General features: G+C 33.0%; 1 protein-coding gene across 1 annotated transcript; it reads left to right on the top strand.

Annotated features, from left to right (window-relative positions):
- Window positions 1-673: 673 nt before the first annotated feature.
- LOC131608950 (uncharacterized) lies at window positions 674-2,092 on the top strand. Its single transcript, XM_058880550.1, has one exon. The coding sequence runs from the start codon at window positions 1,073-1,075 to the stop codon at window positions 2,000-2,002; it is 930 nt and encodes a 309-aa protein (XP_058736533.1). The 5' UTR covers window positions 674-1,072; the 3' UTR covers window positions 2,003-2,092.
- Window positions 2,093-13,638: the final 11,546 nt, after the last annotated feature.

Raw genomic sequence — 13,638 nt, 5'->3', positions numbered from 1 at the left:
TCTTCCATTCGCCCTGAAGCTCCACTTGTCTTTTGAAACTGGATAAGGACAAAAAACAATTATTCCTTATTCAAATTCAAACTACTCATCAAATGTACTATCAGCATTGTTGTTCGTCAAATTTGTTACTTAAACATAAAAAATATTTCTAAGTCCCATCCAATATCTTCCTCTCACATGAGAACGACTTCAACTACACTTTTCCAACATATTTTTCTTGTCGAAAACTCATAATATCTTTAAAGATATATCCTTTTAACTTCATCATATCAACTTAAATTTGGCGTCGAAAACTTCCAACTAACTTTAACATAATTAGTAACCGCAAATATTACGAGGAATGATAGCAAATATTTTATTTTTTTAAAGGGCAACGTGTAAGTTTTCACGACCATAAGTTCCTAATCTTAAGCTTAATTAGGTACATTGCTCTTGTGAAACATAATGTTGTTTAGCTGCATGCAAAATAAATAACACAAAGGAGACAAAAAGAATCAGTTTCTTATCTATACAATTAAAATTTAGATTCCTATACTTCCCCCTTTACCCATAAATCATACTACCTCTTTAATTCCTAACACAAGTCACCCACCCAACAAAAACACCAGAGCTTCTATGCTGTAATGTTTTTCATTCCAAAGTAGATCCAAACATATTAATATTGATAATAACCTTTTGTCTCCTAAATTTAACAAACTCACTGCCACACATTAATACACATGGTTTCCATTATTCACTTACTACCAAAAATGATGAATTATAGCAAGTTGAATAATCATCACTCAAATGTCCCCCAATAACACCTTGCCTAGATTTCTGCCTCATGTTGTCCTGTATCAATTGTTTGTGCACGACCATAAATTCCTCAAACCTCAACTTAGACAATCCTACCGCCATAGGATTAATCAAATTACAATGTTATGGAATTGTTGGCCTAAAATATAACAAACCAATCGAGAATTTAGGGAGACCCACATTGTCATCACATGCACATATAATACTCAAAATCAAATTATTGGCTTTGTTCACCTTCAAATTCTAATTCTCTTATACCATATTCCTATATAAATAGATGGAAGAAACACTAATTCACAAACAACCATCCATTAATCCTTGTGTTAGTTCATCTTTCTGTGTAAACAAAAAAAAAATGGAAACAATTTCTATGTTACCATCTACTCATCAACCTGTAAGGTCAATTAGTTTACCTACTAGAATTCACCCATCTTCACAAAGAATTGATGCATTATTAAACCATTTTAAACCACAAATCTCTTCTCAATCTGTTTCAAGAATATTTTCTTTTGAAGCGGATACAATTCAGAGTGATTTAGTTGTTCTCGCAGAGTTATACAATTGCATGGAGGAACTCTTTCATTCTCAACAAACGCAACAAGCTCTTTTGCACTATCAGAATGGAAAACTAGTGGAAGATTCATTAGGTGGCTCAGTCACACTTTTAGATGCATGTAGTTCATCAAGGGAGTTACTCTTGAATCTTAAACAACATGTTCACACAATTCAATCTGCTATACGTAGAAGAAGAGGAAATTCATCATCAAGCGTTGAAAGAAGCATTGATGAATATGATTGCTTTAGAAAGAAAGCGAAGAAGGAAATTTCAAAGCAGCTTTGTGAAATGAAGAGAATGGAAAACAAAGTTAAGGTTTTTTCTTTAATGGGTCAAGATCAAAATATGATATTTTTAGCAGGAGTTTTAAGAGAAACAAGTATGATTACAATATCAATATTTCGTTCTCTTTTGTTATTCATATCAACACCAATAATTAGAACAACAAAAGGATCATCCTTGATCTCAAAGCTTAATCCAACAAGATTGTTTTCTTCCGAGAAGGAGCAGAAGAACACTGATTTCGCAGGCTTCTTAAGTGTGTTGGAGAAATTGAACGATAATGTTTGTGATCTTGAAGGTGGATTGGATTGCATATTTAGATGTTTAGTAAGAAATAGAGTTTCTTTTCTTAATATGCTTGCTCATTAATTAGAAGAATGATGAGTAAACTATAAATCAGTATCCAAGTTTGTAACTATTAACAAGACTATCAGACTGATAATGTAATCCGAATTTTATAGGATTAGCTCTATACAGATTTGTATATGTTTGAATGATTGCATCAACATGATTCAGATTAATGCATAATCTTATAAATTTTTCCATATTCTTTGTTTTTTTTTTTTTTCATTCTTAATTCGTTTGAACTTATGAAGGCAAGAATCAATAAATTAGCCACATCAATTACATGCAAAGATATCTTTAAAAAAAAATTAAAGCTCTTTTCTCAAGCTATTTTTACTCTATATATGATAGTATAGAATTCTAAAAGCTCAAAATTTATGAAAGACCAAGTTGGCCGCTATATGTAAAACATTTAGATTGTCACAATAAGAAAGATGCATGTTAAGAGTAGAGCTGTGTGTCAAATAAGCCCAATTTTATAAAACCCTTATTTTTTGGTCCGACTAAAGCCTAACTTTATTAAACCCTTTGCTAATGAGAAATTTTTAGGCCCATAGTTTTAGGCCCCTTAGAGCATACACATCGGTGGTAGCATTGTGTTTTTAAGCCACCATGTGTCAGAAAATATTAATATTTAAAATAAATTGGACCAAATTTCTAAACCACCGTTGCCAAAGAAAACTACCGTAGCTTAAAATAATTGTGAGACAAGTGGGACCCAATTTAGAATTTTAAGTGAGTGGTATGGATGTTTGGAAAATTTAGTGAAGTGGTAAAAGTATAAAAAAATATAATAAATTAAGTAGGGTCCACTTATACCACTAACTTGGGTAGCATGGATGTAGATGCTCTTAGTTAATGTGTTGTTTTTGAACCCAACTGAGGGCGCTTTATTTTGTTTCAAAAATTTCACTTTTGCAGTAACTTTTCACCAATTCCTCCGTTTTTCATTGAGAAAACTCCACCCCACACAAAGAAACTCCACCTCTGTTAGTGAGACAAATTCAAAGTATGATTTATCAATAGAGATTTTGTTATTTTCTTTCTGATGTAACTGTAATATATAAAAAAATGTTGCTTAATCTTAAGTAATAATAAAAATTTAGAATTCTATATATGCTCATATTCATGCGTTTTCTTATTTATTTTTTTCGTACATTTAGTTTGAAAAATGTATGAGAAGTCGCTGGGACATTTAAGTGTTTCTAGAAAAGCTCTATATCCATGAATTTAATGGGTGAATTGTATTATACTATAGAAAATAAAAGAGATTATTTATATGAATAGAAGTATTTCATTCATAAAGCATTAATTGACCTAAATATATAGAGTATCTTCCGTATAAAGAGATGATTTATATGAATAAAAGTAATCCATATAATTTGTAAAAAAGTTATTTTTTATTTTTTAGATATTTTTTATTCATTTTTTTTTTGAAAATATTATTTTTCGAAATTATTTTTTTCTAAAAATCTATATTAATTTGTGATTTGGGCCCAAGGTCCCCTTTTAAATTTTAGGGGCTCAAATTTTTTGGCCCCCTAAATTGACACCTCTAGTTAAGAGTCTCATATCAAACAATATATGGTTTAAACATGTCTTTATAAGTGGGAACAATCCTCATCATAAGTGTAAGGTTTAAAGTAGTTCAAGATGGACATTGATAAATGACACTTACAAGATGAAAAAATAGAAAGAGATCTGAATGATGAAATGATATAAGAAGAGCCTTAGAGAGAACAACTTCACAATTGAATTGATGAACTGGATAAGTAATCAAGATGATGGATGTTTCAACCCTGTAGATCTTCTCAATGAACATTATGACATTGATGAAGGAGTTGTTTTTGATTCAGGGAAGAAGGACCATAACTATGTGATTATACAGAATTGTCAAGATTGGTGTGAGATAAAGAGGAGTTGGGAGAGCGTAGTATAGGAAGAGTGATAGTGGATATACCAAAGACACAATTTTGATGTGTTGGTGTATTAATGTTAGATAAATATGGAATTCAAATTCTCTGACTTTCCATTCTCCAACTTTCCCTAATCTTAGACATTTCTTATGGAAAGAGAAATGAAACAGAGACGAAAAATAGATTAAAAAGAATAGGTGGAGAGTCTCTTCTTAGAGAGGATTATAAAGAAAGTCACGGTGTAGTTCCTTCTTCAAAGTAAATGGATCATCTTCTAGAAGAGGTAATAGAAAATGTGGTTATATGTGTTGTTCCGGATAATTTCTGATAAGGGTTTTGATAATGACAACTGTATAAAGAAAAAGAAAAGATAAGTTCAATATCACCATTTAAGAAGTAATCTCAAAGCAAAGTATTCAAGTTTCCCTCTAGGAAGGTAAAAAGAATCAAATCTATCAATCAAAAGGAAGTGAAGATGTGAAAGCTCGCCTCATCCTACCCTTAGTGTATTTATCTTGTAATTGATCAATTGAATGTAAATTAAACAAGAGCAAATCTTGTAGTACTAAAGTGATGCGAGTGCGCGCGCGCACATACACACACACACACACTAAAACCATTTGAAAGTCTCCATCTTTTTATTTTTCAAAACTTGTTAAAGCAATCATGGCAAGTACTTGATTAATTAAGAATAATTGTGATCAATTAGGAAAGCTAAAATGAATATTTAATCGATGAGACACTGAATCTAATCTATTAAGATGCATGTTAGCCTCTAATGTCTAGAAAGCATTCTAGTCGATAAAGTTTACCTCTAAATTGTTTTATTTCGATTTTGAAAAAAGGGAAAGCTTTGAAGTCATTTAGGTTCAGGAAATTCCTCTTAAAAGAATCTAAATAGATCATGTTTGTAGCTCTTCCATGATTAATCATTACCCTCTTAATCTCTGATTCATCACATGTTACGGTGAATATCATGGGGTGTTCGTTGTGCAGGGTTAATGCATGCAGCGTCCTTCTTAGAAAAGACAACCTCAAATTTGGGGCTTTCAATCCTCCCGCATTAGAACATGTGGATGAGTCTTCAATAGTTAATTTTTGGCAAATGTATCTTCTAGGAGCAGAACTGGTCTCTCCACCCCTAGTGAATCATTATGTGATAGTATCAAGGGTGTGGCATACATCTCTATTGTTGCTCCCCTTACTCGGTTCATTTCCCTTTTTTGACCCAGGACTCCTAGAAGCATCTTGTCTCTGAGAATTAGATTTTCCTAGCCTTTGAGCGAAGTCGCCCGTGAAATACTTATTTAGGTGACCCTCTTGTATTAGGCGCTCTATCTCCTTCTTGAGTTGACAGGAGTCTTTAGTATGGTTCCTCTTGACTTTGTGGAACTTGCACCACCTACTAGGCTCAGGCCCCATGACATCTGACTTTGGAGTTGTCGGTTAAGGGATGTCGTGCATGTGGAGGAATTCTCGCCATATTTGCTCACATGGAGAGTAAGTTGCGTAAAGCTCTCTGTGGGTTTTATGCTTCACTTAAACGTTTTGCTTTCTCTAATTGGAGAGGTGTATGTGAGCTATTAGTAATAGAGGTACGATCTTTCCTATCACTAGAATTTTTTTCAACATTATTTCCTCGCCCTTTATATAACATTTCACATACCTCACCACCTTATCCATGGAAGATGAGGGCCTTAGGTAAGTAATTCATTAAAATGTCTAACCTTGAGGCCATTTTGAAATTCCCACAATTATTTCTTATTTTGGATGAATGACCTTGATCATTGCCTCATTGAAGCGGGTGAGGTACTCCCTCAACGAATTGGAAGGACCCTAAAGAATATTGAAAAGGCTAGTGGCTGCTTGCTGCAAATTGATGGACTAGTTTCTTCACCAAACTATGATAATTGGCTACGGAGATTCGAGGCAGACCCATATACCACCTTGGGGCTACATATTTAAAGGTTCTAGAGAAGATCTTGCATTTCGGGATCCCAATCGATAGTCATTTATGTGCTGATGGAGGTGACATGTTCATACGGGTCGCCGCGTCCATCAAACTTAGCCAACGGATGCTGCTTAAAATTCTCGGGAATAGGCACCTCTCGTATCTCATTTGAGAGGGGTTAGGGGTACAATATCTCCACCTCTTCTTTATGGTCAATCTTCTACTGGAAGTGATGGATATGGGGGACGTTATCCTCCAAAGTTTGGTTTTAGAGAGGTAGGTCATCCAACGCACCATGCATATATGCCATGGTGCTTTCCTCACCGTCACATCCAAATGATGAACACTCGAATTAATAAACGAGTGGTCAGGAAGCTGTTTGGGCGTTGCGTTACGCTTATCCCCTTTTACGTTGCCCCTTGTGGGACCTTGGGAAATATACCAATAAAAAGTCCCTCAAGTTTGAGAGCTTGAAAATGACAAAGTGATTTAGTATTGCTTTCCTCTCCTTATATGGATTAGGCAGACATAGGGCGAGTCCCTCGCGGGTAAGGTGAGTCTCTCATGCATGGGGAAAGTCCCTCAAGCTGAGGTGGGACCCATGAATATAACTTCGAATATACCCAAGGTGTAAATGAGGTGAATTATCATACGTCAATAAGCTGAGACTTTAGTTGATAATTGATAGAAATCTCAAAACTTTAGTTACGGGAAAGCATGTGTTGCATTGAATGCGATCGGTGATGGTTTTTCCTCGGGAAGCCAATTTAGATCTTACTTCTTACGCATGTCTCTTAGGTAGGGAATCTTTTTGTTTTATTTTAACTATTGAGGTGCCCAATAGGAGGCGGTAGATTACCCATACAACTAGACTTCCCTCAACTATAAAAATACTTCCATTCTCCTCGAATCTTTTTTGCATTCTTTCATTCCAAGATTCCATCCATTTACTTAAGTGTTCTTATAGGGGGAAGAGTGCACTTATTTCACAAGTGCTTGAGTGTTTTTACAAGTATGATTCTATTCTTATGCTTACAAAGCCTTTCTTTGGACATTATTTCACCAAGAGCAAAATATATGTTAGCAATGTCACGATGTTAGACATTAAAATCCTAGATAGTTTCATCCTCCCGCTTCTTTGGGTTTTTGAATTTTATGGTAAGAAGTTAAAGTCTTGACATACGAATTTTGAACATACCTTCTTGAGCAACTTCAAGAGTTTCCCAAGTATTTTTAGCACTTGTGCAAGTATTAATGATCCTGAAGATATTTTTATAAACTTTAGTATAGATGTCATTAAGAGCACGAGAGTTTCTAAGGGCATCTTTGTCTTCAGTAACTGACCAATCCTTTTCAAGTTTTACAATTTCAGTGTTGTCTTCAATTGTGATCTTTGGTGGAGTCCATCTTTTATGACTGTTTTCTAGGTTTTGTTGTCCATTGGATTAAGAAAAACAACCATGCGAACCTTCCAATAGTCATAGTTCGTTCCATCAAGAATTGGTGGACAATTGACATATCCTTATTCTTTGACATTGTCCATATTGAATAGAATTTATACAAAACCCTAGAGCTTACTCAACCAGAATGGTGTGCCTATTGTGATGCCAATTGAAATTATATTCGACCAGTGACAAGTTGTCACACACAATATTGAGACAATGTGTGAGACATTAATAATTAAATGAAGTAAAGAAAAAACAACAAATCAAAAGGCACAAATAATTGTTAACCTATTTCGGTGCAACATCACCTACATTTGGAGTTCACCATCCCAGTGAAAGGAAATTCACTAAATCAGAAGTCAATTGTACACAGCGGCTCATATGAACTCTCTTAGTTCAATGCCCTTTTTCTAATACTACTTGTGAATATCATTCCAGACTGCTCTCGTATCTGAGCGCTCTCACTTTCACTCAAACACTCTATCATGTGTTTGCAAGAAAACATATATAAGTGGAGTGATTTAAATCAACATTACATACCAAATACTCTTTTCTTTTAAAATTAGAAAGACTTCCAAGAATAGAGTATTACAATAACAAAACAAAAACTTAATAGAAAGAGAATACGACGCACTAAAAGTTTCAATTGGTGAGTCTTCAAACATGAGAATCGTCTCTTTATATAACAACCAAAACCTAACCGAAAAGTCCAGTAGGATTTTGATAAAAACCAACGAAATCCGAAATCCACAAGATCAATCTTCTTCATTAAAGCCAAATTTAAATCTTTTATAAAATCAAATCCAATTAAATCTTTTTCAAACAGATTTAAGATTTAACATAATATTTACCAGATTGATTATGACTAAAAACTTTTCCAAATAGTGAACTTTTAATCAAACCTCTTATTAAACTAAAAAAGTAACAAATATGAAATTAAGTGTTAGAAGCGGTATTCAAACAAACAAAACAGCGCGTCCAATATTCAAACAGAGATAGAATGTCTCACACTAAGTCAAAACATCTAACTTAAAAAGTTTTCTGAAAAAAAAAAGCCAATCAACTATATAATAACATTCTCAAATCCTTATTGATCAACATTACTTCGACACAATTTTAACCTTTTTAAATGTGTTTAACACGTGTCTAAAATATGTATAACGTGTGTCAAAGAAAAGAAAAAAATAATCTGTTAAATATTTGTGTGAATTATATATCTAACATGCCTCATATGCGTTAAGAGTCATACATTGGACAATAAATGGTCGGACATGTGTTTATAAGTGGAGACAATCGTCATCTTACAAACTGATTTTGTATGGATGAGTTAAGACAAACTCTAATTCGAGCATGATATTACAACTTCGTCTAATATTCGTTGAATCACTTACCATTTATGTTCATACTTCATATGTCTAGTCTTATGCATGATCGAGTGTATTAATTAAGAGTCTCATGCAAGATAATAAATTGCCTAACAATGTGGTTATAAGTGCAGTATCCACACCAAACCTTTATTCAAAGAGTGTTAAAGCACTTGGCTAAATTTTTTAACACGTGTCATATGAATATTTAAAGGTAATAATAACCCATTGTTGACAAGCTATAACTCCTCTTTTACTTCAACAACAGTTACCATTGATGCTATATTGCTATTAGTACATCGTTAATACGGTTTATTTTCTAATGAAAACACATGCAGTAGCAGTGCAATAAATTGAGTAACGCTTACTTGCAAGTCTGTGAGGATGCATAATGCATTACGTGGCCAACTTGCTTAGCGAGTTTTTTTTTTTTTTTTTCAATCCATTATAAGCATGGTGAATATGATACTCATTTTTACAACACATGGAAACTATAATGCTGTCTCCTTTATAAATTAATTACAAGTTACATATATAGCACGAGTACTTGAATTATCAAATAACAATTATTTCAACTTAAAATAATTAGTAAACCTTAATATTATGTGGAATGATAGCAAATATTTTATTTGAACATTTTAAAATGCAACGTGTAAGTTTTCACGACCATAAGTCTCTAATCTAAAGGTTAATTAGGTACATTGCTCATGTTAAACATAATGTTGTTTAGATGCATGGAAAAGGATAATAGAAGCAGACAAAAAGAATCAGCTTCTTACCTAGACAATTAAATTTTGATTCCTATACTCCCCCCCTTTACTCTTAAATCATACTAGCTCCTAAATTCCTCTACTATATTCCTAACACAAGTCACCCACCCAACAAAAATACCAGAGCTTCTATGCTGTAATGTTTTTCATTATTATTCTAAGAATATCAATTGCCTCCTATGTCTCCTAAAATTGGCAAACTCACTGCCACACGGTACATATGGTTTCCATTATTCATTTACCAAAAATGATAAATTATAGCAATTTGAACAAACATGACTCAAATGTCCCCCCATCACACCTTAATGCAACGTAGCCTAGATTCCTGCCTTATAATGCGAACTTTTGGCTACAACTCACAATATTGTCTATACTAGCCACCATTATTTAAATTCATCCTCCTTCATATGCTTTGAAGAAACAAGTAATCATCATTGTCTGAAAAATCATAAAAACTTAAATTATTATGGAATATGAATTGAATCCTTATTAACTAGATTAACGTAATCTGAGAGGGTTGGCCAAGTGAGAGGGTGCTTGGGTCTCAAGGGTATGTTCTCCTTAAGATCCTGAGTTCGAAGGAGCATAGGACCAACTTTCGGAGGCTATGTGGGGCAGTAATGCTCTCGGGTGGATTAGTCGGTATGGAAAGATTGAGACCACTCTATAAAAATATTAACTTATCATTAGGAGAAACAAGGAATCATAAATCTACAATGTTTGTGAATTTATGTGGTTGAAGCTATGAAGCTGATAATCCTGTTGACAACCATTCTAAATATTTTAATTACGGCAGCACTAATGATTGTTGAAGTCAATGATAATAAACTTTCAACTTTTTGATGATGGTGATTAATTTGAAGAAGCCTCGTCAAGGCTTGATCTGTTGATCAAGAGACCGCCGACTTCATTAGAAGATATTTTTTAAACGACATAATCAATTAGATCCTAAGCCTAATCCATTAGAATAAGTAAAATCGATTATATAATCTTTTATGACAGTATATTAATGACTGGTAACGACCTTCTATTCAAATCTTTCATTTTGGGCACAAGTAATCGACTATTTATGGTGTCTAATTAATCAGACTTGAGACCTATATTGATAAGGTGAGTTAATTAGCCCATGGATCATTTCATTTTTGAGCCAATTTTCTTTTTATATAAAAAGGACGCCTCTTTTTTTCATTTCACACCAGAATTCGAGATTTTTCTAATTCTAATCATTTTATCTCTCTTCTCTCTCTCTCTCTCTCTCCCCCCCTCTCTCTCTCTCTCCTTCTCTAAATATTTTCTTTTCACCAAAATTTCCTTAGTGTCTTGTGAGTAGAAACTGCTTGTGAGAAAGAAGTTGTACTGGTATCATGTCATTGTTGTTACTCTCAAGAGTGCAATATTCATGAGAAATCGAGTTTGGTTCTTGAGATAAACCAGTCTTAAAATATCTATTTGAATCTCGAACTTATTTTAGAAATGTTCTTTTTGGTTATTGTGATCAGGCGGTAAAATCTATAATTGGTTAGTTCAGCCTGTGGAAAAAATTTCTTTTGGTTAAGGATAAACCATTGTAAAATTTCATGATTTGTTTGTATGAAATTTTCGTGGACATAACCTGTAAAAGCTAAGTTTAATAGTCAAATTTCAAAAAGATCTCTTTCGAACAGTAGTAGGCCAATGTTCGGTCAAAATTGGGTAAATTATTGGTACCATATATCTTTCTAACCTTTATCTTTTACTTTTGGTAATTTATTATTACTACCTTTATTTTCCGCTTCTTTTCATTATGATTTTGATAATAACACGATTTTTCTTTTAGATAACAAAAACTTAAATTTTATCGCGAAATTCAAATACTACAATTCACCCATCCCCCTCTTGTGTTTGAAGTCACTTGTCCAGTAAGTTTCATCGAAGTCTAACTCCTGTTAAAGACTAATTGTCCTAGGAGAAAAAAAACGAATTCAAGCTACTCACTAAACAAAGCCACATCCTTTAATGGAGAAGGTTATTGTTTATAAAAAGAGAAAATGAAAATTTTCATAGAAGAGATGGATCGTGGTATTTGGAAGGTTGTGAACGAAAGTTCATTTGTTCCAACACATGATGCTGATGGTGTTGTAGTGAACAAACCTAAAAAGGATTAAACCAAACATGATAAATAAAATGTGCATAACGGTTTGAAAGCAAAAACTGCCATCACACTGCTCTTGGTCTTGATGCATTTTAGCGAGTTTCTCACTACGATACTGCAAAAGAAATATGCGATATCCTCCAAATTAACCATGAAGAAACTATTAAGATAAAGAGGGCGAGTTTGAGAATATTAACCCATGAGTATGAACTTCTTGGGATGAAACTCACATAGAACATTAATCAAATTTAATTATGATTCACACATATCACGAGTCATATGAGAAATTTGGAAAAAACATTTTCAAATGAGAAATTAGTTGTAGAATTTCTTAGATGCTTAAACTGCAGTTGGAAACCTAAAGTCATTGCGGTTTGAGAATCTAGGGATCTAGCAATTATGGAGACACGCATTGTGTTTGGAAAATTACAAGAACACAAGATGGAACTAAAGAGGCTTTCCATAGACGAGAAAGGAGAAAAGAAAAGAAAAAGCCTTGCACTCAGGACTAAAGACTCTGAATATGATGGTGACATGTCTCTTATGGTAAAGAACTTCAAAATATTCCTAAAATATGAGAAAAAACAAAATCGAGTAACAATAAAATGATTAGGAAAAAACTTCATTTATCCCCACTGGCTACTTTTGTGGAACGAAATGGCACATTAGGCCAAATTGTCCTTTAATTAAAAAGGAAAATCAAAATAAATCTAAGAAGCCTTAGAAACAGGGCAAGAAAGTTTACATCGCAGGAGAAGATATCAATATAGAATCCTCATATGATGAATAAGAAGCCAATATTTATCTCAAGGAAAATCATCAAGATGGTGAGGGAACCTCTTATTTTTCATATCATGATTTTTTTCGTATTTATAAGAAGCTAACAAAAGAAACAAGAAAACTGGAACAAATTGTCTATATATCCAAGGATACTATTCCTTATCCTGAATCTTAAGATAAAAACCTTTAAAAAATATAAATTCATAGAGAAAGATAAAATGACTAAGTTTAAAACTCTTCCACATCAAACAAAATGGATGAAAAATGTGATACTTTGAAAAATGAAATTTGTGATCTTTAAAAGACATTTGTCAAGTTCACCAAAGGAAGAGGTAACTTGAATCTTCTGTTGGGAAATCAAAGAGCTTCCTACAGCAAAGTCGATATTGGCTATGTGAACAATAATAGTAAAAACCTTAGTAATAATTATAATTTTAACTTTATATCTCATTGCAAAACCTTATAATGTAACTACTGTAATAAATTAGATCATATTGCCATGTTATGTTTTATTATGAAAAGTCGTGAGAGAAAAGAAGGACATCCTTCTTCATACTCATATAATAAACTTTATGAGAGAAAAATAAAGAATTCATCTGGTTCATTAAATGTTTATGTCTCTAGTATAAAGTCAAATGAAATATTGTTTATGAAACTAAGAATAGAGGATCCAATATGATATGGGTACTTAAAGTTAAGAACTAAGTTTTTATTGCAGGAGTGCTTTACTGTCTCGAATGCTAAATGGTACCTTGATAGTGGTTGCTCAAAACATAAAACTAATGACAATACCAAAATAGTAAATTTTTATTGCATGAGTGATTTACAGTCTCGGATGCTAAATGGTACCTTGATAACGGCTCCTTAAAACATAAGGACTGATCCCATGAAATGAGGTTTTATTATGGAGATAAATAATAAGGTAGGAAAATTAAGGTTTCGGTACTGTTGATAAGTCCCTAAGTCCAATTATTAAGGAAGTTATTTTGGTTAAAGGGATAAAGCATAATTTATTTAGCATAAGTAAATTATGTGATAAAGGTAACAATGTAATCTTTTATTAATTCTTCTGGTTGCAGGGTTATAAAATCAAAATCAAAATAAACTCTATTCACGAGCTCTAGAAGGGGAAATACTTGCACAGTGAATTTAAATAAAATTCCTTCAGATTATGCATGTCTCCTGAGTAACAAGGATGAATCTTGGCTATGTCATTAGAGAATAGCTTGTATTAACATGCATTACTATAAAAAAAATATATACAACAATGCTCACTTTACCACAATCCTTTGAAGGACCGAGG

Source organism: Vicia villosa, linkage group LG1 (assembly GCF_029867415.1).
Source record: "Vicia villosa cultivar HV-30 ecotype Madison, WI linkage group LG1, Vvil1.0, whole genome shotgun sequence".
NCBI lineage: Eukaryota > Viridiplantae > Streptophyta > Magnoliopsida > Fabales > Fabaceae > Vicia > Vicia villosa.
This window is presented reverse-complemented; position numbering and strand designations above follow the sequence as displayed.